This window comes from Sturnira hondurensis, unplaced genomic scaffold (assembly GCF_014824575.4).
Source record: "Sturnira hondurensis isolate 20B ecotype Veracruz unplaced genomic scaffold, ASM1482457v3 Scaffold0018493, whole genome shotgun sequence".
NCBI classification, from domain to species: Eukaryota; Metazoa; Chordata; class Mammalia; order Chiroptera; family Phyllostomidae; genus Sturnira; species Sturnira hondurensis.
In genome coordinates this window covers 1,684,473-1,711,512 of record NW_028091124.1, presented here as the reverse complement: position 1 = coordinate 1,711,512, position 27,040 = coordinate 1,684,473, and the positions used below count along the sequence as shown (strand labels likewise).

Sequence of the window (27,040 nt, the reverse complement as noted above, 5' to 3'; positions counted from 1 at the left end):
AGGCTTTGAATATTACACTGAAGATCGACAATACACATTTGTTGTTTCAGACCAGGTTGAGGGAGCTTTAGCAAGAGCAAGCCGTAACACTCTGTATGCATTTTCTAGGCCTGGTTTCCACGGGAAAACCCGATTTGAAGGTCTGGCTCCTGCCCACCACTTCACTTCTGTAGGTTTTCCATACAGAGCTGAGTCACATTTGCCAGACCAGAACACGCTGGCCCCCTACAATGCTGCCTGAACATCCCACCCCACTGCTGTCCCTCTTGTGTGGTCCTCCCTGCCCTTCCCTGGTTCCCCTACCCTGTGTCTCTCTGCCCCAAGGGGGCCGGCGCACACTCACCTCCCAACTCCCACCCTGACACCCAGCCTCGCTGCCTGGTGCCCTTCGCCCCTGGGACTGGCCAAGCTTGAGCCATCTTGTCCTTGTCCCCGTGGCTGCTGCTGAGACACTCTGCTCTCTGGCTTGTTGCCCTCACCCTGCTGACCTTCCTCTGCCTCCTCGCCTGTCCTCGGCCCCAGGGGCCATCCCACACTCCCTCTCCAATGCACCCCCATGGCTCGAATACCAGCTTTGAACTTGACACCTCCAAGCAGGTCCTGACTGTTCTCCTGGGAGACCCATGCCCCACCTGCTGCCTGGTGTTTCCTCCAGGTCCTCGACGTGTCCCACTCCTCTGTTGTCCCCTCTTCCCTAACACAGCCTGCTGCCATCCAGGCTCTCACTTCAGAAACCGAGGAGGTGCCCTTGACCTCACCCTGACCTCCACACCTGCTGCAGCAGCCAGGCCAGCCTGCCTCTTGCCCATTTCCCTGACCACTGGCACTAGAGCAGGCCATCCCTGTCCTTCGTGACACCCACCAGTCTCGTCCCTGTCTCATCTGGGCTCCGGTCTGCTGTCACCAGGCCCGCCACCTCTCACTCCGCTCCAGGGCCACACTCCCCCTCCCTCCACTGTGGCCTTGCGCGAGTAGCTGCCCTGCCTGGGACACCCTTCCCACCTCTGTGTTCCGGCCCCACATGCCCTGTCCCTGCAGAACACCCACCTGGGGGGTGTGACACCCCCGTGCCCCCACATGTGTCCATCTGTGCCTCTGGGACAGGTGGGATGTGCTTTCTGGTTAAGATTCTTTTGGGCCTTGTGGGCTGCGGTGTCTGGGGTGTGGAGGACCCGGGAAGGGCCCGAGAAGTGAGCTCCCGCTGGCCCACTGCGAGGACGCTCCCAGCCCTCATGGCGGACTGCCGGGGGGCCCCTGCACAGCTGCTGTTGGGAGTGTTCCAGAAAGTGGCCAGTCTGAGGACGAGTCTCCCCGGCTGCTCAAAGCTTTCTGCCGCCCTTGCCTTCCCACTAATTGGACATGGGTTAATGTCCCCAGGCTGCTGAGCTGGTGACCGAGAACTGCGAGGCTTACGAGGCCCACATGAGGGACGTGCGGAACTATCTGGAGGAGAGGCTGGTGGTGAGCTTGCGGCCACGCTGGGGGTGCGGGCTGTCTGCCCGCCACACCTCCTTCCTCTGCTGGGTGATGAGGGCGGGGCCAGGGAGCAGGTGGGGCACGCCGGGATTGGTGTCCTGGAGGAAAGGAGCTGGTGCCCAGGGTGGGGACTCTGAGAGCCACCAAGGTCATGAGCCAAGAATTAAATGACGAGATGTAAGTGAGTCAGAAGCCCCCAGAAGGACACCAGGCCCAGTGGGTCATCTTTTCCTGACTCAGGACGGAAACGCAGCAGAGTCGGCGCCTTTCGGGGCGGCGCAGAGGGGACTCATGCGTGTCTGTGTCCCGACTGGCTCTGCCCCCCTGTCAGGCTTCTCCCCCGTAAGAACCAGTTTCTGTGTGGAGGGTGAGCTTCTGCCTCCCAGGAGAGTGGGGTTCAGACAGCCTGTGGGGCAGGGGCCTTCAAAGCTGCCACCGAACGTTTCGCTGATTTTTCAGGCTGAATTTGGTGAGAAGAAAATCCACCTGAACTGCCAGTTTCCCGGGGTGGAGCGACTCCCCAACACGTGTAACTTCTCCTTCCGGGGACCCCAGCTGCAAGGTGATGACCTTCTCCCCCTGGCCTTTCCGCGGGGTGGCGGGCGCAGGCCAGGCAGAGGGACCAAGGGACCAGTGGCTCCGAGAGCAGAGCCAGGCGGCTGCCCCATGCAGGGGCCCTGGGCTCCGGCACCGTCTCTCCCTGAGTCCTTGGGCAGGACCCAGGAATGCTCGGGCTGCGCCAGCCATGCAGCCTCCCAAAGCTGCCGGGGAAGGAGGTGAAAGCGACCCTGCTTCAGGCGAGCTGACCCTTTTTCACAAGATGCTCTGTATGGTCGGGGGAAGAAGAGGTGGCCACTCTGAAACCTGGCTGAGGCCAAGGACAAGCACAAGTCAGCGGGTCCCCTTTGTTCCCGTGACCTCGACAGTGCCTCCTGCTGGAGGCCGGTGGGATCCTCATAAGGCAGACACAACTGTTCGGGGCGGGGTGGGAGGCGGGGTGCCCAGCCCAGGGAGCCCCATTTGCAGAGCACAGCTGCCCCCTAGAAGGAGAAGTCGTGGCTGTTTGTTGTCCCGGGCAGCAGGGCCCAGGGTGGCCTGTTTGTGCAGTGAGAGCCCAGGCCGGGCATGTTCTCCACGGAAGGACACTGGCGGCGGAGCCCACCATCCCCAGGGCCTCGTGCCCCGCAGCACTTTCATGGGACGCCCCCTGGTGTTTGTACCTTAGAAAACAGGTTAAATCCAGCTCCTCCCCAGGACAGGTTACTGAGTGAGGAGGATGGCGTCTCCCACTCGGCAGTGGGCGGGACCAATGATTCTGGGGCCAGTTTTAGGGGCTGAATCATGCCTGCTCCCCTGTAGCCCGTTTCCTCTCACCTGCGCTGGGGGGCAGGGGACTGTGCCCGAAGCTCTGGCAGGTGGCATGAGGTGGCGGTGTGAGGGCAGGAGCCTTGAGACACAGCAGAGGAGAGGCAGGCGAGGGCGGGGTGGGGCCCCGGACTCTGCACCTCAGCGGGCGCCGTGCCCTCTGTCTCCGCAGGCCGCGCAGTGCTGGCGCAGTGCAGGGTGCTGCAGGCCAGCGTGGGGGCTGCGTGCCACTCGGACCACGGGGACCGGTGAGTGCTCTGCAGGGACTGTGCAGCCTGGGGTGGGGGCCAGGGGCAGGGTGGGGCTTCACCCGGAGGAGAGGGCAGGCAGCTTCCGGGCAGGCGGGCAGCAGGTGCTCACTTCATCCTCCGGGTGACGGGCGCTAAGGGGTGTGCCATGGTCAGGTCTGGTGTCCAGGGGCAGGGCGGGGTTTGGGGTGGCAGGCCAGGCACCCGAGGAAGAGAAGGGGTTCGGCCTGTGGCTGCTGTGAGTGTGGGGGTGCCGAGGTGGAACTGGAAACAGCGGCCAGGCCTTCCCGAGTGAGCGAGGGCACAGAGATTCCAGTGGGGCCGGTGACCAGCACCCAAGGCAGCTGGAGTCCTCTGGGGGGCTGTGAGGTCAAGCCAGCCTGGGGCACACAGATGGGCACTGGGGCTGCTATCGCTCAGAGCGTGCTCCCCTCGTCCCTGGGGGTGGGTCGGTCTGAGCAGCCTGTTCTCAGACGAAGAAACTGAGGCAGAAGGCAACCTGCAGTGTGCAGTCTTAACAGCCAGGGGCAGGGGGTGGAGGGGACGAGGAGGGCCTGGCAGCACAGCTCCGAAGGGACACGTGTCCCGTGTGGCCCTGGAGGGAAGGGGAGGAGGCAGGGGCTCGCTGCCGTGTGGGGGTGTCCCTGTGGTGTCCCCTAGAATGGAAGTGAGGTCCCCACCCAGGGAAGGGCAGGGACCAAGAGCAGGGCTGCCACTGTCCAGCTAGTCTGCTCACAGCCACAAGGGGTCAGCTGCAGGGGCCTGTGGCTCTGATGCCTGGGGACTGCGAGTGCAGGAGTGGACCTGGGGGGTTCAGGCGTCCACTCTGCCATGTTGCTTGGGCCCCTGGCCGATGCGCAGCCTGCAAAGGTGAACCTGGAGCCCCGCCTGGGGGTCGTAGGACCTCAGAGACCCACAGCCCAGCTTCAGCACTGCCCCCACCCACAAATACAAGGCCAGACTGAGTGCACAGTGGCCTGCACTGTGCGCTGGGAAACCCAGAACAGACTCAGCATGCCGCCGCCTCGAACGCTGCGTGTGCACGTGTGATGCTCGGCCCCACATGTGTGTATGCACAGGTGTGTGCGAACATGTGTGTGTGTCTGCCTGAGTGTCTCCTCCAAGACCTGGGAACCCCTGCGTCTCAGGGCCAGCCTCGCCCACGCAGCCAGGGGCTGCCCCTGCCGGGGGCAGAGGTCTGTCCCGGGGGAGCCATGGCGTGGCCATGCAAGATGCTCCAGGCCCAGAGGAGCAGGGCGGCTGGTTGGCAGGGGCGCGGGGGGGGGGCTCTCCAAGAGCAGCAGGGTCCCCACCTCCTCCCGGCCCCCTCTTCGTAACAGCCAGTGCTGGTCTCTCGCCCCTGCAGGCCGTCCCCGGTGCTGCTGTGCTGCGGTGTCCCCTTCGATGTGGCCCGGAACGCACTGCGGCTCAGCGTGGGCCGCAGCACCACGCGGGCCCAGGTGGACCTGGTGGTGCAGGACCTGAAGCAGGCCGTGGCCCAGCTGGAGGGCCGGGGTGGTACTCCTTCCGGGGTCTGAGTGGGGCGCCGGGCTCCCCGGTCCCCCTGCAGGGCCATCACTGTCGCCGCTGCCCTGTGGCACAGTCCAGGAGGCAGCACCCGGGCTGTGGCCATGCTCCCCTCCAGGAAGCGAGGCTGTCATGAGTGGCCCTCTGCAGAGGGCAGCATTTTCCCCTGGAAGATAACATCCCAGAATTTATAACTGATTGTGAGTCACCAACACGCAAGTCGGAGGCCTGGCATTTGCTACGATCTCGGCCTCCCCTCCTGGGGGCCTGCCCTCCCCTGGGGACCTCACCAGGCCCTGTTCCAACACCCCAGCCACTCTGCTCCATGTGCCCCACTTCCTGGCCCCCCATCACTCAGGCCCAGGCTGTCAGCCCGTCGGCACCGACCCGCACCAGATTCACCGGACCCCTCCGTCTGCCTCTTCTCTTCGGATCCTTGACTCAGTGCTTCGGCTCACAGCGCTGTGTCGTGGGGCTGCCAGGCTGAGGTGGGACCAGTTCACACCTGAACCAGCTTCCAGGGGATTTAATCTGTGAGGGTCTGTCATCTCTGTGGCACTGTGTGGCATTCTGACACCACCAAAGGCACATCTCCTGGACTGGGCACACAGCAGTGACCTCTTCATTAACACTTTTCATGTGGTTTGAGGAGCGAAGAACCACGGGATGACCGTGGGCAACATGGTCAGGGATTAAAAGAACTAATAGAAGTTTCTGGCACTCGTGTCGGTGTTGTGTGGGTTCCCAGGGGCATTCCTCTCAGGACCCAGGGTGTCCGAGCTGGTCGGGAAGAACCCCGACTCACTGCTGCACAGTCACCCTGCGGCTCCGGCATCTGGAGGCCCAGGGACCAGGACCAGGTGTGCTTTCTGCGAGGGGAGCTCTGGGTGTCCGGCCCTGGATCTGGAAAACTGCCCCTGGGCTGTGGTTGCACCCACTTGGCTACTAGGTGGGAGGTGGGCTGAGGTGGGACCTCAAGACCCTCCCCGTCCCTTGGGGCCCGCACAGCCACTGAGGCCCAGCCAGCTCCCAGACAGCGTCCGGCGTAGATTCCCTGGGGCAGGGGCTGGGCTCCGGCTCCGGCTCTGGCTCCTTGTATGAGGACTCAGCCGAGGCATTTAGACTCAACAGGGCTGGTGGTGAGTCCCCAGAAGGGGACCCTGTGGGTGGGTCCTGCCTGTGCAGGACTTGAGTCCCAGGTGGCTTTCCCCCAGTCCAGATGGCACCTGTGGCTTTCCTGAGAGGGTCTTGTGACACCCACTGGATGCAGGAGTGCGTCCCAGGCTGAGAGGCACACACTTCCTCGGTGCCCGGGGCAGTGCCCAGCCCCTGACCTGAACAAGGCGTGGACTCTTCCCCTGTGCCCCACGCCCCCTGCCCACCCTGGCTCTGGGCACGGTGGGGCGGCTCAGGCAGGGCTGCGAGGCCTATCCCCAAGTCCTGCCCCCCACACCCCCGCCGCCTCCCATCTGCCCCGTGGGCTGCTTATCGGGTAACCGGAGCCGGCAGCTGCGTCCACACCTGAAACAGGAAGCCCGGGCCTGTGCATGAGCCCCAAGAGCCCGCCGGGTGGCCGGGCCGGGCTGGAGGATGGAGGAGCAGCGGGCGCTCGCGGCCGCCAAGGACGGGGACCTGGCCACCTTGGAGCAGCTGCTGGAGGCCGGTGCCCTGGGCCCAGGCATCGTCGATACCGTGGGGGCGGGCCTGGTGCACCACGCCACCCGGGCCGGCCGCCTGGCCTGTGTCAAGTTCCTGGTGCAGCGTGCCAAGCTGCCCGGCAACCAGCGGGCCCACAACGGGGCCACCCCTGTGCACGACGCCGCGGCCACTGGCAGCCTGGCAGAGATGTGCTGGCTGGTGCGTGAGGGGGGCTGCGGTCTGCAGGTGAGCAGGGACGGCCCAAGGGCCAGTGTCTGTGTGGAGGGAGTGAGGAGGGAGCCGTGAGCCAGAAGGTCCTCAGCCCTGGGCTTTTCCTTCCTGTCGGGGACTCACCACAAACCCCGGCTCAGTCAGCACAGCCTGCCTCTGCCCCACCCAAACAGCACAGACCCCAGGCAAGCTTCAGCTGCCTCCTGCACCACCCTGTACCTCGCACAGAGCAGCCATTTGCCGGTCCCCTCACTCCAGGAGCACTTGGCCTTGCTGGTGGGGCTGGCCAGCACCCATCAGGCCTGACCCCTGGGGCCTATCTTCCTCGGGGGCAGGGAAGGGGCCATGGGCAAGTGCACTCGGGCTCAGGAGCTGGAACCGCCTGCGGGACAGACCTGGCTGATAGAGAGGGGTCTCCGGGGCCGAGTGACAGGCTTGCAGGGGCGCATCTCCACCAGAGTCCATCCTCTCCTGGCCCCTGTCTGTCCACCACTCCTTGTGTGGGGGATGGTGAGTAAGGTCTGGTGGACATGCGTGGGCATCAGTGGCCCATGGGTCCCGGGAGAGGGAAGACTCTGCCACCAGTCACAGCCCCGAGGGGCAGCCGGGCAGGAGAGCTGACCCCACAGGGGACGTGCTGCCCAGCCACAGGATCTATGGCCAGTGGGGGTGGGCACTCAGGGCGGGGGACGGGGGCAAGGCCAGGAGGCATGGTCCTGGGACACACGGCAGGCTGCCGAGCCCGGCTCAGGGGGCCTTTCGGACGGTAGCAGACCCTGGGAAGAGGCGTGGCTGTGCTCGGGTGTGGGGCCCTTGAGCATTGCAGTGGTGCCTATGCGAGGACCCAGACCTGGACTTGAGCCCTCGCCCCGCCTCTCACCTCGAGCAAGCCGCCCCGCTCAGGTGCTCAGTCAGAGGAGAAGGCCCTCGCTCAGGCAAGCAGGGGGCGGGGCAGCAGAAGCCCCCAGGGACGTGGGGTCCCCCGCAGTGCGGACCCCAGGCTGGCTCTGGCTGCACTGGTGCTGCCCCACCGGCTGCTCCAGACCCACCGCCCACCTGTGCCTCGGCAGGACCAGGACGCCTCGGGCGTCTCCCCGCTGCACCTGGCCGCCCGCTTTGCTCACCCAGCGCTGGTGCAATGGCTGCTCCGAGAGGGCCACGCAGCCACGCTGGAGACGCTGGAGGGGGCTTTGCCGCTGCACCACGCCGCCGTCAGTGGGGACTTGACCTGCCTGAAGCTCCTGACGGCCGCCCACAGCAGGTGAGGGACCGGGGAGGCTGCAGCTAGGGGAGCAGAGGTGGCCGTCTGGTGGCTGTCTGGTGGCCTTTGCTGTGGGCCGCGTGGGGCAGGCACCAGGACCAGGAGACAGTAGGGGCAGCCTGCTGTCCCCACCCGTGCTCCCAACGAGACCTGGCATCTCAGCCGTAGAACAGCGTTCTCATGCCCGGCCCCCACGCTGGCCCCTTGGCCGGGGCCTGGGACTCACCTCTGCAGACCTTCCTCAGAGTGTCTCTTAGAGCCGTGGTTTTCCCACGATTTTCACTTTTTATTTAATTGTATTTATTTATCTTTAGAGGGGAAGGGAAGGAGAGAGGAAGAGAAACATCAATGTATGGTTGCTTCTCGTGCATCCCCTGCTGGGAACTGGCCTGCAACCCAGGCATGTGCCCTGACTGGGAATCGAACCTCGATCGTGTGGTTCACAGGCCCGCGCTCAATCCCCTGAGCTACGCCAGCCAGGGCCCGATTTTCACTTTTTATTTAAAGGCTTTTTTCAGAGAGAGGGGGAGGGAGGGAGGAAGAGAAGGACAGAAACCTTGATTGGTTGCCTCTCACACACCCCCAACCATGAACCAAGCTTGCAACCCAGGCATGTGCCCTGACTGGGAATCGAACCAGCCACCCTCTGGTTTCCTGGATGACGCCCAGCTCACTGAGCCACACCAGCCAGGGCAAGGTCCACAGTTTTAAAGGGGGCTCTGCCCTTTGAAAACTGGGAGACTTCACATTAAGTCACACACATATCACATGTGCACAGGCACTCGAACAGAGGGCCCTGCTCCAGGGGCCAGCCTTCCCACCTGGCACAGACTGCAGGAGCCAGCGGTGACATCTGTGTCACCAGGGGATGGGGTCAGCCCTGGGTAGGTGACGGCCCCTCCCTGCAGCCAGTATCCGGGGACCGGGGACTCGCCTGGCCCTGCAGCAGGCGGAGGCAGAGGGGATCCAGGAAACCCCAGCACCCGCTCCGTCTGCTCACACCGACCCCAAATGCCGGCCTGGCGCCCGAGGACAGTGGCTCGGCCCGGCCCCACTCCCAGTGGCCCCTCTTACAAAGCAGGCCCCCTCTGAGCTCCCTGACCCGCAGACCCACTGGGCCGGTCACCCCGGGGAGCACCCCCGTCTGCTGCTCTGGGATGTGCAGCCTGACGGGCAGTGGGTGAAGCAGGATTCCGGCCGCTGGGCCCCCGCCCACTGACCCCCCACCCCAGGCGGTGCCTGGTTGGGAACCCTCAGTGGGGCAGGGATGGGGTGCAACCTCCCCTCCCTCTGGGCCCACGGCTGGAGCAGCCCCCACCCCACCTACTGCGCCCCGCACCAAGCGGCCTCTGCACCCCGCCCTCCTCTGCAGCAGCGTGAACCGGCGGACACGCAGCGGCGCCTCCCCGCTCTACCTGGCCTGCCAGGAGGGCCACCTGCACCTGGCCCAGTTCCTGGTGAAGGACTGCGGGGCCGACGTGCACCTTCGCGCCCTGGACGGCATGAGTGCACTGCACGCCGCTGCCGCCCGCGGCCACTACTCCCTCGTCGTCTGGCTGGTAGGGGGATGGCTGGGGGCCGGGAGGTCTGGGAAGGCTGCCCCTGCTCCTACCTGCTCCCCAGGGCCCCTCTGAGCAGGGCTTGGCGGGGGGGTCGGGTGTGCTCCGAGCTCAGCCAGGGCAGGGCTGCAGCCCAGAGCTCACAGCTGTGCCAGGCGGGGCCCGTGATCTGCACATCCAAGACCCCGGAGGACTGCGGACTGCGGCACTGCCCCCTGGGGCTCTCCTGCCCCTCCCCCAGGAGCCCCAGCTCACGTCCTGGGTGCTGTCAGGCTTGGTGGCACCCAGGTGCTTGGTCACAGGTGCCTGGTCTTGGCCATTCAGCCACTTGTTTAAGCCCAGCCGCCTCAGAGCAGGGCCAGGGCCCCGCCCTGCACCCTCTGGACCCCAAGACGGGCCACTGAGGCCTGTGTCCAGAAAGGAAGCCCCAAAACCCTGGGACCCGAATGACCCTGGCTGGGGATGGGAGGGGCTGGGACTTCCTGCCCCCACCACAAAAACGAGGCCGGGCAGGGTGTCCGCCGCTCCGGGGGGACCAGGCTGTGGGGATGATGCACTGAGTGGGGGAGCCAGCTCCGTCCCCAGCTTCCTGGGGGGTTGTGCTCCTGCCCCTGAAGCACCTCCCACCTTCCATGTCTTCCTCCCTGTGACCGCCCACTGGGAGCAGTCACCCTGTCCAGCCTCAGCCGCTCCCTCCCCTCCCCCCCCAGGTCACCTTCACTGACATCGGCCTGACGGCTCGGGACAATGAGGGGGCCACGGCCCTCCACTTTGCAGCGCGAGGCGGCCACACGCCCATCCTGGACCGGCTGCTGCTGATGGGGGCCCCCGTCACGAGGGACTCCTGGGGTGGGACACCCCTGCACGACGCCGCGGAGAACGGGCAGATGGAGGTGAGGCGGCGCAGGGGCTCCTGTGTGACCGGCTGTCAGTGAGGGGACCGGGAATTCAAAGTGGTGTCCACAGGCACACACGTGTGCACACGGGGGGACACGCAGACAGACACCTGGACACAGACTGGGGGCAGTGGCCGCAGGGCTCCAGCACACTCGGACACCTCGCCTCTTTCTGGACTAGAGGTCCTGGAGGCACGGGTTTCACAGTGTGCAGGGCTGCTGGCTCACAGGCAGCGCCTGGAAAGCAGGGGGACACGGACATGGGGACACGGACATGGGAACCCGGTGCTGGGCTCTGGCTGCCACCCATCGGGGGCCTCTCTGGCTCCTCCCGACACGCCCCTTGACCTGTGTCCTCCATACCGCACCTGAAGGCTCGCACGGCGAGTTACCCTCCTCCTTGCTGACCGAGTCAGAGAGGAGGACAGGCTATGCAGCAAGCCCTGTGCAGGTGTGCCACGGTCTCTGGACTTGGGTCAGAACAGGGAAGGAGCGGTCGGGACACACTTGTGATAGAAAGGGCATCGGGTCCGACATGGGGACGGAGGACCCTGGGCTGACTGGTGCCTGAGGTGCCCTCTACCCCGGGTCCTGTGAGGCGCCTCGGAAAGGTCCCCGGCTCTGAGATCCGTGGCTTGAACTCGGGCTGCCCAACTCCTGGCATTCTGACCTCTCGAGGCGTCTCGTCCTTCCTGGTGCCTCATTTTGCCCCAGAATGGCAGGGTGGGCCCCGTGGGAGGCCTCGCTGCCCCACCGGTGGGACAAGCCCTCTCCGAGGGGTGAGCAAGAGGGCCCCCACAGCCCCGGCTCCTTGGGACAGCCTTGGACTTCGCAAGGCACAGCCTGGTGGTCATGTGGCCACAGAGAGGGGATCCGGGGTGGGGGGAGGTCAGACAGGATGAGGTTGCCATTTTTAATGTGTTTTATCTCTAGTTTTTAAAAACCTATGTGACATTTTTGTTTTTATTCAGTCCACAGAAAAGGACTTATTCCAACACGGCCACACATTTTCCCTCCTCGTTCCTTCCGGTATCCCAAGCCCCCCTGGACCCCCTTTCCCTCAGTCTGAGCAATGCTTTCTGCGGGGTGCAACCCCTGGCCCACAGGCCATGTGCAGCCCAGGGTGGCTGTGAATTCTGCCCAACACAAAATCGTAAATTGACTTCAAACATTATGAGATTTTTTTGTAATTAAATACATTACATGTCGCAATGTGTTTAATGCGTGGCCCTAGACAACTCTTCTTCCAGTGTGGCCCAGAGATGCCGAAAAGTCGGACACCCCAGCTTGACAGCCCCTTAGGCGGGGCGTCCTGCCGGCTGGCTCTTTGTTTCTGTGTTTGTCTGCAAACATCTTTGCTTCTCTCCAGTACCGAAGGGTACTCCTCTGGGTCAAGAACCGCAGCGTGGCAGGTGTGACCGGCTTTCTTCGGTGCTTTGAAAATGCCGCCTCCCCTCTGCTCTCCATCACGAGGTCTGCTGGGGGCGGGGGTCACTGAAGCTCATTCTTTTTCCTCAGGCTGCTTTTAAGGTGCGTGGCCAGTCTGGTCTTGCCTCCTCGCTGTGATGGGTCCAGAGGTGACGGCTCTGTGTCCATCCTACTCCGGGCTGCTCGGGCTTCTCTGGTACCTGCTGTCTGTCGGGTCCCCAGCCGGTATCCTCTCAGACGTGCCCCCTGCCCCCACGCTGTGTCTCTCGTTCCAGGGTTCATGTTATTGGGTCAGCCAAAAAGTCCATTTAGGTTTTTTCCATAAAATAAACCCCACATTTTTGGTTTTCACCAATAAGTTTATTGGTTTGGATATTTTGTGTAAGTTGGCTGTTGCCTGCTATTGGCTTCTGGTGGGGAGAGGCGGGGGGCTGCTGAATGCCTTCTGATTCGTGAGACGGCCCCCAGCACAGAGCTGCCTGGTCCCGAGTGCCGACAGAGCCCTGCAGACCACTCGGGACTCGTCTGATCAGTCGCAGCACCTTCTCCATACACCGCGCACACCTTTTTTTTTTTGCGTTTCAGTTGTGTTTTTACCTTTCTTGAAACATGAAGCATAATACGCCAAAAACGTTTATTTTCTTCCATCTTCAATATTAATAGGGCTGCGAAAAAATCACCAATTTGATAAGTTTTCTTTTTCAAATGCACGCTGACACGACAGCTGTCACCACACAATCGAGTCGGACTGTCTCGAACGAAGTTAAAGACACTAAGTGCGACTAGAGCCGTGGCACAAAAAAATACCGAACGGGCTGGGCTCTCTGTCCGTCCGACCTGCTTCTGCGGGTCCCTTTGCTGTTCGCTGGTTCTCCAGCTTCGGTTTTTAGCTCGGTCACCACGTTTGTGTCTCCACCTTCCCACAGGCCACATTTTCGGTCTGTCGGGTCACTTTCCGTGGGTGTCGTTCTGCGCCTGAGCCCTCCAGCCCAGCCCCTCTCTGAAGGCCGTGAGCACGGCCGCAGCTGTTCTATCTGTCCTTCCGTCTCCGCGGGTCTGCCGGCTTTGGTGCTGGGTCCCTTGGCCTCCTTCCCGGGCTCCTGCTTTTGTTGACTGTGTGGTGTGGGTCGCAGCTGAGAGATGACTGGCAGGCGTCGTCTGAGGCCTGGGACCGTGTCTGGTGTGCTCTGCCTGCCAGCACACGAGGGGCCGTGAGCCCAGGGGCGTCTCAGCCCACACTCCAGGCACAGGTGCCCTGGAGCCCCTGCTGGCGGGCCTCCGCTCTGCTCTCCCCTGCGGGCAGCGGCCTCCGCCTGCTGCAGCAGATGGCGGGCCAAGTCCACCCCTGGAGGGCCCTGAGCTCAGCCACCCTCACTCCTCCCAGGAGGTCACCAGGGAGCCGCTCAGGGCGTGACCGTCGCCCCTGCATCCGCCCCTCTGAGTGCCGGGCTTACCCCTCCGGCCCTTGTCTCCTGACCTTGGCCTGGCAATTGCCCCTGGCTTGTCACCTCTCGGGCGCGTTAGGAAGGCCACCGTTGGGTCCAGCCCGCATTTCACATTGACTGGGGAGCGGACGAGTCTGACCCACCTGCTTCTCTGCTCCCCTATGCGGACCCTCCAGCCTGCCTGTTGTTGCCGCCGGCATGGCCACCCCACTTCCATCTCGGCCACCAGCCTCTGCCCACAAGTCCCAGCTGTGGTCAGGTTGTCACTCTGCACCCCGGTTTCTTTCCTCTGAGGGTGCTGCAGACCCAGCAGCAGTTCTGTGATCCGAGCCCAGGTTGTGGGCTGCAAGGTCTGGTCGGGCTCCAAGCCGGGCAGGGTCCCGCCGGGCCTCCTTCCTACCACCCAAGGCCTCCTCGAACCCCGACCTGGATGCCTAGATCCCCCAGCGGAATGGGGAGCTAGGAGCCTACGGGGCTCCAGGCCAGGCCAGGGCGGCTGTGGGTGCAGAGGGCGGGGCAGGTTCCCCACCCGGGAGCTGGGGGTGTGGCGCCGCCCTCCACGGTGTCTGGTGGGTGCTGGGGGCAGGTGTGGCCACCGTGGGTCACCCGTGCCCCTCCCTGCAGTGCTGCCAGACCCTTGTCTCCCACCATGTGGACCCCTCCCTGAGGGACGAAGACGGCTACACGGCGGCGGATCTGGCCGAGTACCACGGGCACCCAGACTGCGCCCAGTACCTGCGGGAGGCGGCCAAGCCCGTAAGTCTCATGGTGCCTACCACCCTGGGTGGGGGGAGGGTGACGGGGCCTTCGCCACACTGACAGACCAGTTAGCTAGAAAGCTTTGTGTGCACCATGCTGTTTGCAGGGACAAAGTCCTGGGCCCGGGCCGAGCCACCCTGCTGGGCACTCAGCTCGGGGTTGAGCAGGGGCCGTGACCGGGCCGGGACTACCTGTGGCTGGGACCTGGGCTGGGCTGGAGGCTGGGCCTTGACCGAGGCCTATTATCCCCCTGGGCCACAGAGTCATCGGCTCCTGACCCTGAATCCCCCGTGACCAGGGCCCCAGGGTGACATGGTGTCAGACTGAGGTTACCCACGGGTGGGAGCGGGGCCCTGGGTCCCTGGTGTGGTGACCCTGAGAGGCCCAGCCTGCCCTGTGCAGCTAGGAAGTGGCAGCTCCCAGTTTCCTGATCTTAGCCTGTGACCTTGAACCTCCCTGAGTGCATAAGGACAGGGATCTATCCTGCTGGCCCCGTCCCCAGTGCGTGACAGGCCACAAGTGTTCGTTGGATAAACAGAGGAGCAGACGGGTGAGGGAGCAAACGGAGGGACATGCGGGTGGATGAGCGGGCACGTGGGCAGGGCCAGCAGTCCCGGAGGCGGGGAGCCAGGCCCCCCCAGGCCCGCCCACCCATCCCCCAACTCCAGGCCCAAGGTGGTCGCCATGACAGATGGGTCCCAGCCCACCACTTCTCCTTCGAGGCCACCCCTGCAGGAGGTGTCCCTACAGTGGCTGGGCCCCATTTTCACCGAGGCCTGGAGAGCTGACCTGTCAGGCTGCCTTTCCTCCTTGTCCCTGGGGGACGCCCGGGTCAGTGGAGGTGGGGCTGCAGCCCGCCCTGGCCCTGGCCCTGGCCCCGGCCCTCGGACAGTCCTCACCCAGCCACCCACCGCCAGGTGCCCCTTGTCACCACTGCGTGACGCCCACACCCACCGACTGGGAGTCAGGGGCACCTTGGGGGCTCTGGGGACACGGTGGTGCCCTGGTTTGTCCTGGAGCAACTGCTGAAATAACTTATTTACTCGTTATTTTACTGAGTGTTCGCGGGGCACCTCTTGGTTAAAGGTCGCTCTCCTGGCACAGGCTGGCGCTGTTGACGGAGCTGGACTGGCTGCCAGAGCGGTGGGCAAAGTGTGCTGCCCATCAGCCGGGTGCCCGGTGGGGTCACTGAGATCAGGAGGGCAGCGGGGGGCTTCTCCGGCTGCCAGGGCGTAGGTCCCGCCCTGCCCCTGGCTGGGGACCCTGGCTTGTCCCCACCCTTGTCCCAGCAGGGTCTCTGCCCCGCCCTGTGTCTCTGGTCCTCACGCATCTGCCAGCCCCTCCAGCCACTGTGTGCAATACTCTTAGATGCTCGGTGCTCTCCTGACTCCCTAGGGTGTGGGGACCCGGCCCATCTCAGGTTTGTTGGGGCTTCTTCTGGTCTCCTTGGTGACGCCACAGGATTAGTGAATACCCCCAACGAGCCTGGGCTGCAGATGCAGCACCCCGCCCCCCACTGCAGTTGAGCGGCCCCCAGCCCACCCACATGCTCCGCCTGCGGTGCTGAGGGCTGGGAGGGCCCCTCCACCTCTTCCCAATGCAGGGCCCCTTGGCCTTGGGCCCATGGTTGGTGCAGCCAAAGGCAGACCCTTGGCCTTTGAGGCTGGCGTGTCCTGTGAGCTTCGGAGCCTGGGGGAGATTTGGGATTAAGACTGGGGCCTCTCTTTTTCCTCCCTCAGTGAGCACCTGTGACAGCAGGGGGAGCTAGCCACTTGCTGCTGGCTGGAGCCGTCCCCCCACCGGGCCACCTGCTGCACGCTGCCAGGTGTGGCCGGTGGCTGTCAGCTGGGGGCCGAGGCCTCGCAGGCTGCGCACCTGATACAATATTGATGGAAACGCAATATCCATGGGTCGCCGGTGCCGGCCTCTCCCCATGTCAGGCTCTGGGGAGGTGGCGAAGGCCTCGAGGCCCAGGAGAGGCAGCCTGGGGACGGGGCTGCCCTGGCGGAGGCCTGCCTGGCCTGTGGGAGGCGCGCCATTCATAGGCTGGTCTGTGGGACCAGGGGCAGGGCCTGCATACTGCTCCGAAGTCCAGGCCCTGCTTCCACCTCCCCACTTCGACCATGGCCATGCCCTTTGGTTCCCTGGGCACACTTGTGCACAGTGAGGGCTGAGACAGGGACCAGAATCCCTGGGCCCCAAATCCCTCCTGTGGGGCCCATGTACGTGAGGTCCTGGTTGGGCAGCAGCAGGCAGGGGCAGCGGCCCGATGGTGAGCGTGGTCCTTCCAGTGGGGGCCACACCTCCGCACTCCAGCCGAGCACCCACCCTTCCATGCGTCCACTGCCCTACTTGCCCCTACCCAGCACTCACTGCCACCGGGCAGTGGAGGCAACTGCTGCGCGTCTTGAAGCCTCAACCTTCTCATCTGTAAAATGGGACTGAGAAGCCTAGCTGCAGATTAAAGGAGGCACCTGCCGGGTGCTCGGGGCAGGCCCCGACTCCCCTCCCCTCCAGGCCCAGTAGGGCCCTGACACCGCTTCCCATTACTGATGGGGAAACTGAGGCCCAGAGAGGGCAAGGGGCTCCCCTGGGAAGCCTCCTCTGCAGGGGACGGGCAGGCCTGGCCAGGTGGCCAGTAACTGAATCTCAGCTGTGGTGACCGGTGTCCGGCACCCCTTTGCGGGTCATGATTTTCCCGGCCCGGGTGGCATTACAGGGCTGTAACCCGGCTCGACACCGCTGTCCTCAATGCATAATGCATGGCCGCCACCGAGCCACTCAAATCTCACCAAAAACCAGGGAAGGGAGGTCGCACACTGCGGGCAGGGCGCCAGCCTTGGGGCAGCTGCCCGATTCGGGGGGCGACGCACCTGCTGTCAGGACCCCGCAGGTCCGGACCCAACTTCTGCTGGTCCTCGGGTCCTTGCTGAGTCGGTTCATGTCTGGGGCCTAAGTGAGGGATTCGGGGATGCAGGGACACAGGGAGGCAGGGACGCCTGCCACCTGGGAAACACTGCAGCAGACCCCTGTCCCGGCTGAAATCCAAAGCCCAGAGCGTCAAGACACCACAGTGACCATGCAATGAGGCCTGTCCCGCAGGCCCAGCCCTGCCAGGCCCCCTGCTTAGTGCCTGGCTCCCTAAGGGGCCTCCAGACTCCCAGGCGAGGGCGGGACCTGAGGCTCAGGGCTGCCTCCCCAGAGCTTCGGCTTGGTGCAGTTGATCAGGGCTCAGCCCCAGAAACAGGGTAGGGGGAGGTCCCCCAGCCACAGAGGCCACCTGGGGCCCAACATTCATTCCCCTTGACCCCAGACCAACTTCCAACACCCTGCCTCTTCCCTCTCACCCCCCCCCCCCACCATGAGGGGCAGGGAAGGTTCTTGCCCCTGCCCCAGAGCAGGGTGCAGGGCAGGCAAGCCCGGGCACCGGGGTAGCTCTGGGATGAGCGCCCGGCTCAGCCCTCCTCTGTGCATCAGCCTGTCGCTGCCGACTTGCCCCCGACCCTGACCCCGCAGGGTCTGGCTCACCCTGGCTGCAGCTCCTAAGCCAGGCTGTGTCTGCATCACGGATGCTGGAAGGACACAGCAGACTCCTGGGTCCGAGTCACAGGGCAGAGGGCAAGCGTCATGCTTTGCGGGGCGTCCTTCCCTGCTAAGTCCCAGGATGCCCAGACGGCAGCTGTGCCCACAGGAAGTCTGCAACACAGCCGAGGACCCTGGAGCCTGGGCGGCCGTTTTAGAGGGAGCAGGTCTGTGTCCCTCCCCACAAACCCGGCCTTGAGAAGCGCCCGGTGAGAGTGCCCAGCACTTCCACCCGCAGCAGGCATGCGAGAGGCCCACCGCCTGCCTCTTCTTCCCCTGCTGGAGCCCTGGGACCATGTCACGGAGGAGCAGTGATTCAAGGGGCTTCCGGGCCTGGCAGGAGCCAGGACGAGGGTCCCAGACCTGCCTCGCCCTGGCTGTGGGGCCTTGAGAAAGCACCTTGCCCTCTCTGCGCTCTGGGGCTGTCTTGGGGTGGAGGAACGTCTTCTCAAGGGCTCCCCTAGGAGGTCTCTCCCTCCCATGCGACCCAGGATCTCGGGTGCCCCACCCTCCCAGAGGGTCCACTCCCCGGGTCCCTGCACCGTGGAGGGTTAGGGCATGTGGTAAGGGATCCCACAGGCAGCCCACGCCCGCCTGGCCACCTGACACCTTTGCCTTCAAATATTAATGTGCTGCCTCCCACCCCTGGGGGCGGCAGCCACAACAGCCCCTGACAGCCCCTGGCGGCCCAGGGCGGCCCCAGCTCCCGGAGCTAACAGCCCAGCCCCTGCGTTGACCGGGCCAGGCGCCGGCAGGTGCTCCCCGGCTCGCTGTGCACCAGGGCTCCCGCAGGCAGCGAGGCATGAGGTGCGTGGTGGCTGGGCAGGCGGGTTCCAGGCAGAGCTCCTGTCCAGTGGCTGTGGTGGGCGGAGAGCCCTGGACGGGGATGTGACTGAAGGGCTGGAGGAGGTGGGTGTGAAGGGCACCCCCAAGCTGGGGTGGCCAGTGGAAGAGTCCGCCCCCTTGCCGGGAGGTGGGACCGACCCGCCTGTGGATGAGTGAGGGGACACTCAGCGCAGCCGAGGGGTTTGCCCCGGCAGGACTAGCGACGTCCCAGGTTGAAGCTCTGAGCACGATAAACCTGCAGGCCTCTTGTTCCACACGATGAGGGACAACAGGGCAGGGCCAGCGGGCGGAGTGCGGGGCTGCAGCCCTGCCACGTGCCGGCCCAGGGCTCGTTGCACCCAGGTCCTCTGTCCAGCCGACTCTCCCCAGCAGCGCCCTGCTGGCCCTGAGGCCACATCCCACTCCAGGTGCCCACCGGAAGGAGAGGTGAGGAGCTGTGGTCTTCCTCTGGGTGGGGTGCTCCGAAGGAACACAGTTCACAGCCCTCCCAGCTGAGACGGAGCTGGGGCCACCATGTACCCAGCTGGGAGCCCAGGCATCCGCCAGCTGGAAGAGTGGGCCAGACGGCCTTCAACTTCCAGCTTCAAACCAAAGGCGTCGGGGTCCTGTGAGGACAGCGGAGGCTCTGGGAGACTCCCTCTGCCACCTGGGAAGGGACAGGCGGAGGCAGGGAGGCGGGCACAGCCTTCCTGCTGACAGCACCTCCTGCGTCAGGGCGGCCTGCCTGCCCGGTGTCCCCGGCTCAGCTGGCCTGTGCGTCCACCCAGACAGCAGACAGGCAATGACGACGCTGAGACTGCACAGGGGGTCCCCTCCCAGCCAAGGCTCTTTCCAGCTGCCCTCTCCTCAGTGCTTGGGGGCAGGAGAGGTGGCAAGGACAGGACGGTGCCTTTTCCGCACACAGGGCAGGGCGTGGGGGTGAAGCGTGGACTCCGGGCCCCAGGCCCCCGGGCCCAACCTTGGCAGTCTGTTTCCAGGTGGCCCTGGGGAGGGTGGCTGGGCAGTGAGTGCATCATGGGTGCAGCGCCGCCGCTTTGAGGTGTGGTCACAGCCTGGGGCCCCTGCTAAAGCTGCCGAGTTCCAAGTTTCTAGTGGTTTCCCCCTAAGCCTAGAGGCCTGGCACCTGCCTTCCTCTGGGAGGAGGCCGATCCAGGGGTTCGAGTCAGCACAGAGGGTAGGGACAGTCTGGGAGGGTGTGTGTGTGTTTGTGCACGTGTGCGTGGGTGCTGTGTCGGGCCTCATCTCTGGCGAGGACTGAGAGAGGTGAGCACGAGCTGGCCACCCGGTCCTGACCCAGCCCCTGGAGCTGCCTCTAGAGGGAGCCAGTGAGCCACACCTTCAGATAGGGGTTCACGTGGTGGTAGTGATTTTGGGGGCCACATGAGTGGCGACACTCAGACAAGTGCATGAGGTGTTTGGGGAGCCCCAGTCGCCTGGTGTGGAGGGGTGGGGAGACATGGGGGACAGGACCTGGAGGGATGCCGCCCCTCCTGCATACTTGGCCCCTCCAGGCCTGTTCCCAGAGGCAAACTCGCCCCACACCCCACAAGATGGGGCCAGTCTAGACCTCCGGACAGCCCCACCCCCACCTTGTAGCACAGGCAACCCAAGTCCAGTCCCACTTGGGCCTCCACTGACTGGGCCTGTTTGCCCCCAGGTGCCGCTCCTGATGACGCCCCCACCCCCGCCATTTCCCCCGCCTCCTCTGTCTGCTGCCAGATGCTCCCCCGAGGATGGGAGACGGGGCTCAGGTCTTGGAAGCCCCACCTGTGAGTACCCCTGTCCAGGAGGACAGGCCTGGGGCCTGGGTGCCAGGAATGGGCACTGCTGGCCTCACCCTGAGGCCCTTTGGGGGTACGGTGGAATGGGGGAGAGTGGCTGACTCCGCACTGAGGTCGCCTGCCCGCTGCCCAGCCCCCAACCTCCTCCGGGTTTCCTTTAGGGTCTTTGTTCTTTCAGAGTGAGGTCAGCATTTCCCACAGTGGGCGCTGACCCCTCCCCAGCCCCAGGTTCCCTCTGTGAGCTCACAGCCCCTGGGGCTGGCCCTCGACCAGCGTGAAGTCTCCCCTCTCTGGGCCTCACTTGCCCAGAGGTGCATCCCTGCTGGAGGTGCTGGGCCCTCCAAGACACCAGCAGGGGGCAGGGACACGACCCTTAAACGGCAGGACGCCACCAGTTAGGGGACCAAGACCAGCATTTATCAGCGGGATGGAGCCGCTGAGCGAAGTCCGCGGCGGGCCCCTGTGTAGTGAGGGTCAGCATGGGTCCTGGCTGTGTGGGCCTGGGCAGGGTGCAGAGCGCGTTTCTCCTTGGGGTGTGGCCCTGGGCGGTGTCTGTGGTGGGGCTGGGGGCACTGGGGCCCAGGGGCGAAGGACAGGCCCTGTCCTTCGATGGGCCGCGTCTGGCCCCCAGACCACGGGTTGTAGGGGGGCACAGGGCGGGCAGAGAACTGGCCGTGGGCTGTGATGCCCAGGGCCAAACGCACACGCTCCAACCAGCCCGTGTCCAGAGGCCCATGGACTCCCCCAGGGTGAACAAGTTTGCCCGGGGTGCTTCTGGGGGTCGAAGGCTGGCTGGGTCTTTGGCCCCACATGCGGTGCCAGCCCTGCCCCAGGCCCCGGGTCCTGGATCCCCCAGCCCCCTGCGCTCTCTGGAAGCCCCTCTGACTCCAGCCCCTCTGACTCCCAGCAGCAGCGTCTCTCCGCCCACCCTGGCCCGGCCGCCCGGACCAGCCTCTCCGGAGGGAGCAGACGAGCCTCGCAGTCCCCCTGGTGACCACCGCCAGCAGGATGGCCGTCCCTGCGGTGCGTTCTGGCCCTCGCCTCTCACTTCCCAAGGCCCCCAGCCAGCTCTCAGGTCCTCCTGTGTGGGCTGGGCGAGGTCACCCCGGGGCAGCCGGAGCCTTCCTCCCAGGGGACAGCAGGTGGGGCCTGGGGTGACCTCTGGACTCAGGGTGTTTCCTGCCCTCCGCCAGTGCTGCTGTAGAGAAGCAGGCAGACGTCCGTGGGGAGGGTGGGCCTGCCGCCTGCCGCACTCCTCCTTGGTGTACCCATGGGAGGGGGCACCCTTCCTTCCTCTTCCTCCTGCTGGGCACCAGGCCCTCGGCCTGGGTGATGCCACTCAGGGCCGCCCCCTCTCGGAGGGTCACGGTGCGCACAGCGCACTAAAGGCTCCGGCAAGCCCCTCCAGGCTTGGTCTGTGCGGCTGTGCCCAGTGGAGGTTGCCCATCTGCATGGCTCCGGGCCACTAGTTCCCCGCCGGACACAGCAGAGCCCGGGTGATGTCCAGTTGCCTCTCCCACCGCACATACCCTGGGTCCCACGAGGGACAGCGCGGGCTCCTGCCCTCGGAAAACCCACACTTAACCAGGCTGGGCATGCATGCTGTCTGTGGTCTCCCTTGCCCCGCTGGCGCCCCCACAGCCCCTCCTCCCTGGGCAGGGTTCCCCCGGGCCGAGTGACCTGCTCACACCTGCACAGGGGGCAGAGATGGCAGCAGGGAATGCCCCGGAGGGGCTGGCCGCGCTGCAGCTGGACGGACTGCCCTCTGGTGACCTGGACGGGCTGGTGCCCACGCGGGATGAGCGCGGCCGGCCCATCCCCGAGTGGAAGCGGCAGGTGATGGTGCGGAAGCTGCAGGCGCGCCTGGGCTCAGACCTCGCGGAGGACTCTCAGGTGGGGCGGGGCAGGGCGGGGCCAGTGGAATGGGGACGGGGAGTGGTCAGATGGGGAGGGGTGGAGCCAGAGGTAGGGCAGAGGGGGCAGGGTTTTATCCTGGCTGGTAGACTTGGAGGGGGTGGGACCCTGATCCTACACTTGGAGTCCTGAGGCCCAGGTCCCCCACTCTGTGCTCCTCTGTGTCCTCGGTTTCCCCTTCTGCCATGCTCAGAGGGCTGTGAGCAGCGCCCCGTCTCCTGGGTTATAGGTGTGATCCCCACATATTCTCTGACCTAGTGAATTGCATCCCCTCCTACCTGTGCCAAGCCCTGGCCTGGGGTGTGCAAGGGTGCGGCCCTCCCCACCGGCATCCGTATTCTAGCAGGGAAGACTGGTGTGCAGGGGCCAGAGACTCCGCTGCTGTGGAGAGAAACAAAGCAGGGGAAAGGGGCGGGGCCGTTCCGTAGGGGTGCTCAGGGCAGCCTCTCTGCGGAGGTGACCCTGAGCAGGGGCCAGAGGGAAGTAGGGATGTGTGGGACAAGCGATGCCAAGCAGAGGGACCAGCACGTGCAAAGGTCCTGAGGCAGAACAGGCCGGCCGGAGGGGGGACCAGGAGGAGGCGGGAGTGGCATGAATGGTGGTGGTGGGCAGAGGTGAGGTCAGAGAGGGAACAGGCAGCCATTACAGGACCCCTGGTGGCCAGGCCTCTGGGGAACCTTTGGAAACCTGAGCAGAGAGGGCGACGGTTTGACCTGACATTTCCCAGGCTCCCCCTGCTGCCCCTGGACTGTAATTCCAGAGCCCGACCCTAGAGGGAGACAGCTGTGCTTGAATGAGCGGCTCTGCAGGGCTCTGGGTAGAGCAGCTCTGGGTAGAGCAGCCCAGTGCAAGCCGGTGATGCCAGCCGCCTGTGGCTACTTAAGTTAATTAAAATGAGATACAGATCAACGGCTGCCCGGGACAGTGGCTGCTCCCGCCCCAGGCAGCTGGGCCAAAGAGTCCGAGCCTCGGTGCAGAGAGTGCCTGGGGCCAGGCATCCAAGACCCTTGAACACCCGGAGCAGGCCCGCCTGGGGGGAAATTCCACCTAACACAGGAGCGAGGCCCCTGGATGTCACCCCGCTGACCCGCCCTCCCCCTGCCCAGGATGATAGGGGGAGCGCGGGCCCCGTGGAGCCGGCTGCCTGGCGGTACTCGCAGACCCACCAGGCCATCCTGGGCCCCTTCGGGGAGCTGCTGACCGAGGACGACCTGGCGCAGCTGGAGAAGCAGATTGCCGACCTGCAGCTGCGGAAGCGGTGCCAGGAGTACGAGAGCCAGCTGGGCCGGCTGGCAGCTGAGCTGCAGGCCCTGCTGCCCGAGCCCCTGGTCAGCATCACCGTCAACAGCCACTTCCTGCCCCGGGCGCCTGAGCTGGAGGGAGCGGAGGCCCCCGGCCCAGTGCCCGAGCCCCACAGCTCCGGAGGGGCAGGGGAGGCCGTGCCCTGCGGGCAGCCCCTGCCCCTCTGGTGCAGCCACGTGGCCCGGCTGGTGCGGAGCCTGGCGCTGCTGCTGAAGGGGGTGAACGGGCTGGTGCAGGGCGAGGAGCAGCCGGCCACCCAGCCCCCTCGGCCGGCCTGCCAGGAGGCCCCGGCCAGTGCCCCGCAGAGCGAGGCCCAGCGTGAGATCCAGGAGTGTGGGGTGTCCGTGCGGACGCTGCGTGGCAACTTTGAGTTGGCCCCCGGCCTGCCCTGCGCCCCGAACCTGGGGCCCTGTGAGGTGGGAGCCCAGCCCGGGCAGTGCCCTCGAGGCTGCTGGCCCGCCCCACCGCAGCCCCAGGGTGGCCTGACCAGAGGGGAGCCTGGGCCGGGCGACACAGAGGAGGCCAGTGACTCGGGCATCAGCTGCGAGGAGGCCCTGCCAGAGGCAGGCGCGGGGCACGGCCCCGACCTGGCCAACCTGCGGAAGGAGCGGATTGTCATGCTGTTCCTCAGCCACTGGAAGAAGTCCGCCTACACGCCCGCCCTCAAGACGGCCGCCTGCAGGACCCTGGAGGCCCGCCGCGCGGGGCCGAGAGGGCAGGAGGCAGCCAGGGTCCCGGCGCCACCCTCCCCATTGCCAAGCGAGGGCCCCCGGCTCGGCCACCTGTGGCAGCAGCGGAGCATCATCGCACACCTGCTGGGCACCTGGAAGGCTGTCATGGCCCACGTGCCGGCCCGGCAGCTGCGGCGGCTGAGCCGGCGGTCCCGGGGCCTCCTGTCCCCAGAGCAGTTCCTGCCCCACGTGGACGGGGCGCCCGTGCCCTACGGCAGCCTCACGCTGGACCTCTTCATGCTGGGCTACTTCCAGCTCCTGGAGTGCGACCTGCCTGCAGAGGAGCGGAAGACGCGCCACCTGCTCTGCTTCGAGGTCTTCGAGCACCTGGGCGCCCACGGCTGGGAGGCCGTGCGGGCCTTCCACAAGGCCGTAACCGACGAGGTGGCCGCGGGCCGCCGCGCCTGGACCGATGGCTTTGAGGACATCAAAGCCCGCTTCTTCGGCCCTCACCAGGGCCCCGCCTGGGACAGGGAGCCAGGCCGCAAGTCAGATCTGACCCCGCTCCCGCCCCTGGCCCCCACCACTGCCCCCAGCGGCGGCCCCGAGCCTGCGGCACAGCAGTTGGGGTCCGGCTCCCAGGGGGGCAGCTTCAACAGCGAGGACATCTGTGGCTACATCGACCGCAGTTTCGCCTTCTGGAAGGAGAAGGAAGCCGAAATGTTCAGCTTTGGAGACTGAGGCGGGCGGGCAGCCCCCTCTGGAGGGGCCCTGGGGGGGTTGGGATTTCTCCTCTTTTGTGCTTTCTCACCCACCTGGTGGCCAGGTGAGCCCACGGCCGGGCAGACACAGCACGCTCACCGAGCCCCTGCCCTGTCCCCGACAGGGGTGCTCAGCTCACCACCGAATCCAGGGGCCCCCTGAGCTCTCTTTCAGCCCCGAAATGATGACCTGCCATCCCAGCCCCAGGTCCCTCTGCCCACTGGTCCCCAGGCCCCAGGCATGCCATCCCTGGCTTTCCATGGGCCCTCCTTCCAGCGCCTGGCGTCCTGTCCCCCAGTTTCTCTGGCGCTGTGGCCCTGGACAGCCCCTCCCAGGCTTCTGTGGGCTCATTGTGGTTAGGGAGGGCATCTGTGACAGGGGCAGTGGCTGGAAGGGGCTCTGAGCAGAGGGGACCCTCAAAGGTGAGCTGCAGTCCCCAGAGAACTTGTGGCAGAGGTGGGGGCACACTAGCCAGACCCTGGTCACTGGATGTCACCCACAGCCTTCTCTGTGAGGGAAGGAGGAACTGGGTTGGCCGTGCCCTCAGGGAGCCTCCAGAGCTGCAGAGCACTCATGAGCAGGTGGGCGGGGGACAGAGCCCAGGGCAGCCAGGGGTGGGGCCCCACCAGCTGGGGGGCTGGCCCGGGGGACTCTGGGAGAGGGTGTCCTGTAGCTGAACAGTGGCCTCAACAGACAGTGTGTGGGGAGGGGCCTCCGGACCCTGCTGTGGCCACCACATCCCTGCAGCCCAGCCTCTCGTGACAGGCCTTCTACACAGCCGGTGGGGAGGGCAGCAGGCCAGCTGTTGGGTGGCCTGGAGCCCCCCCAGCCAGTCCCTCAGAGCCCCTCAGAACCCCACAGGGAGGCATCAAGTCGGCGGGGTGCTGGGCGCCAGGCCTGGAACGGAGTTTGCTGAATAAAGACTCTGGATCCTGGCTGGTCTGCGCGCCGTGCTTGCTGCCCGGCCGGCTGCCGACGCCCAGAGCAGGGCCCAGCACGGGGGTGCACGTGCTTGTCTGTCCAGTGGGGGGTGGTGCTGACCTGCCACCCCCGGGTCATGGGAGGTGGGCTGAGGTCGCCCTGGGACGGGCCTCTGTCCTGGTACAGCCGTGTTACTCGCCGGCCTGTGGTCGTCGTTCAAGGAGCAGCTCCCCACAAGCAGGCGCTGACCCTGAGCGCCCACGAGCATCTCCACGCTGCCTCCCAGCGCTTGGCCCCAGAGCGTGACCGAGGGCTGCCCAGGGCTGGCCTTCGGTGTGGGCCTGATGGGGGGCCGGGTGAGCCCTGGGGTGGGGGTGTCAGAGGATGTGGGCGTTCAGTATCTCCATCCCTATGAGCTGCCTGCACAGCTAGCAGGACCGTGTTGTTCTGAGGGGCCAGGTGGAGGTGGGTGGTGGGCACAGCGTGGCCTCAGAGGTGGCCTGCAAGCTGGGGCACTCAGGAGAGCCCTGTGCACTGGCCGGCAACCCGCCTCGGACATTCCCACCCGCTCGCTGTGACCCCGGCCTCACTTTCCCAGCAGAGCCTTTGGACCGAGGCCAGCAGGGGGCACCTTGCAAGCACCCTGGGTTCTGGGAGGGCGTAGAGTCGGGCGCACTACCAGGAGACAGGGCAGTGGAGGCCCACGGCCAGGCCTGAGGCCCGGAAGGAGGGAGACGTCCCCTCAGGAGCCACCCTGCTTCCCGGGGTCTCATGGAGACAGTGCTCCAAGGGCAGCCCCACCCGCTGTGAGCCCTGAGCCCTGGGCCTGTGCTAGGGAAGCCGCATTTCCAGGGCATCACAGGTGATTCGATGCTCGGCAGCCCAGGACCCAGGGACCGGCAGCTCACCTGTGGGGAGCAGGGCCTGCAGTGGACGGCTGGCCGGACAGGCCACACGCCCAGCTGTAGGCCCCCGTGGTGCCTGTGAGCCTGACGTCCAGTTGGCGAGGGCCCAGAGCCCCTGCCTCGGCTGCAGAGCCCAGTGCGGTGACCGGACACAAAGCCAGGTGAAACTCTGGGCTTCCCCCGATAGGAGAACCCGGAGACAGGCAGCCCTGCTCCTCCGCTCGCTCCCCGGCCCCTAGCACGAGCAGAAAAACATGCGGAGGACAGCCCATCCCCTGGCAGTGAGAGGACGTGGCCATCCAGGGGCTGCGGGCAGCCCGGCACCTGCGCTGACTCCAGGTTCAGCACGGAGTCAGACAACAACCAAAGCCCTGGCTGGGCCCCCCCGGTGACCCTGCCCCCTGTCGTCCCAGCCCGTGTGGCCCCCCACATGGCGCCACAGAAGTGACGGAGAACTTCCACGCAGGTATCAAGACCCTCGCCTTCACTGCTCCTATCTCTGGGGAGGCCACCGCCCACCCAA

General features: G+C 65.6%; 2 protein-coding genes across 5 annotated transcripts in view; both read left to right on the top strand.

Moving 5' to 3' along the window:
* Positions 1–5,326, top strand: part of SCLY (selenocysteine lyase) — a 36,060-nt gene extending 30,734 nt beyond the window's left edge. For 2 of the 3 annotated variants that reach the window (XM_037069183.1, XM_037069182.1), the window contains exons 9-12: positions 1,378–1,461; positions 1,936–2,038; positions 3,014–3,089; positions 4,456–5,326. In XM_037069183.1, coding sequence (XP_036925078.1) covers positions 1,378–1,461; positions 1,936–2,038; positions 3,014–3,089; positions 4,456–4,627 — 435 coding nt within the window. In that variant the 3' untranslated portion in view covers positions 4,628–5,326. The remainder of the gene's footprint in view (positions 1–1,377; positions 1,462–1,935; positions 2,039–3,013; positions 3,090–4,455) is intronic. The other variant, XM_037069184.1, reaches the window with a different exon arrangement.
* Positions 5,327–5,372: 46 nt separating this feature from the next.
* ESPNL (espin like) lies at positions 5,373–25,626 on the top strand. Of its 2 annotated transcripts, none has more exons than XM_037069181.1 (9): positions 5,373–6,500; positions 7,556–7,746; positions 9,119–9,305; positions 10,016–10,198; positions 13,699–13,830; positions 19,919–20,030; positions 20,956–21,065; positions 21,741–21,935; positions 23,063–25,626. In XM_037069181.1, the coding sequence occupies exons 1-9, from the start codon at positions 6,207–6,209 to the stop codon at positions 24,668–24,670; spliced, it is 3,012 nt and encodes a 1,003-aa protein (XP_036925076.1). In that variant the 5' UTR covers positions 5,373–6,206; the 3' UTR covers positions 24,671–25,626. The 2 variants fall into 2 exon arrangements, with proteins under 2 accessions (XP_036925076.1, XP_036925075.1); XM_037069180.1 differs by having other exon boundaries at positions 20,950–21,065.
* Positions 25,627–27,040: the final 1,414 nt, after the last annotated feature.

Excerpts from the sequence above, each read along its gene's own strand:
- ESPNL (XM_037069180.1), top strand. The coding sequence starts at position 6,207 with ATGGAGGAGCAGCGGGCGCTCGCGGCCGCCAAGGACGGGGACCTGGCC. Across the intron at positions 6,501-7,555 it reads AGGGGGGCTGCGGTCTGCAG|GACCAGGACGCCTCGGGCGT; the intron begins GTGAGCAGGGAC and ends GTGCCTCGGCAG. Across the intron at positions 21,936-23,062 it reads ACCTCGCGGAGGACTCTCAG|GATGATAGGGGGAGCGCGGG; the intron begins GTGGGGCGGGGC and ends CCCCCTGCCCAG.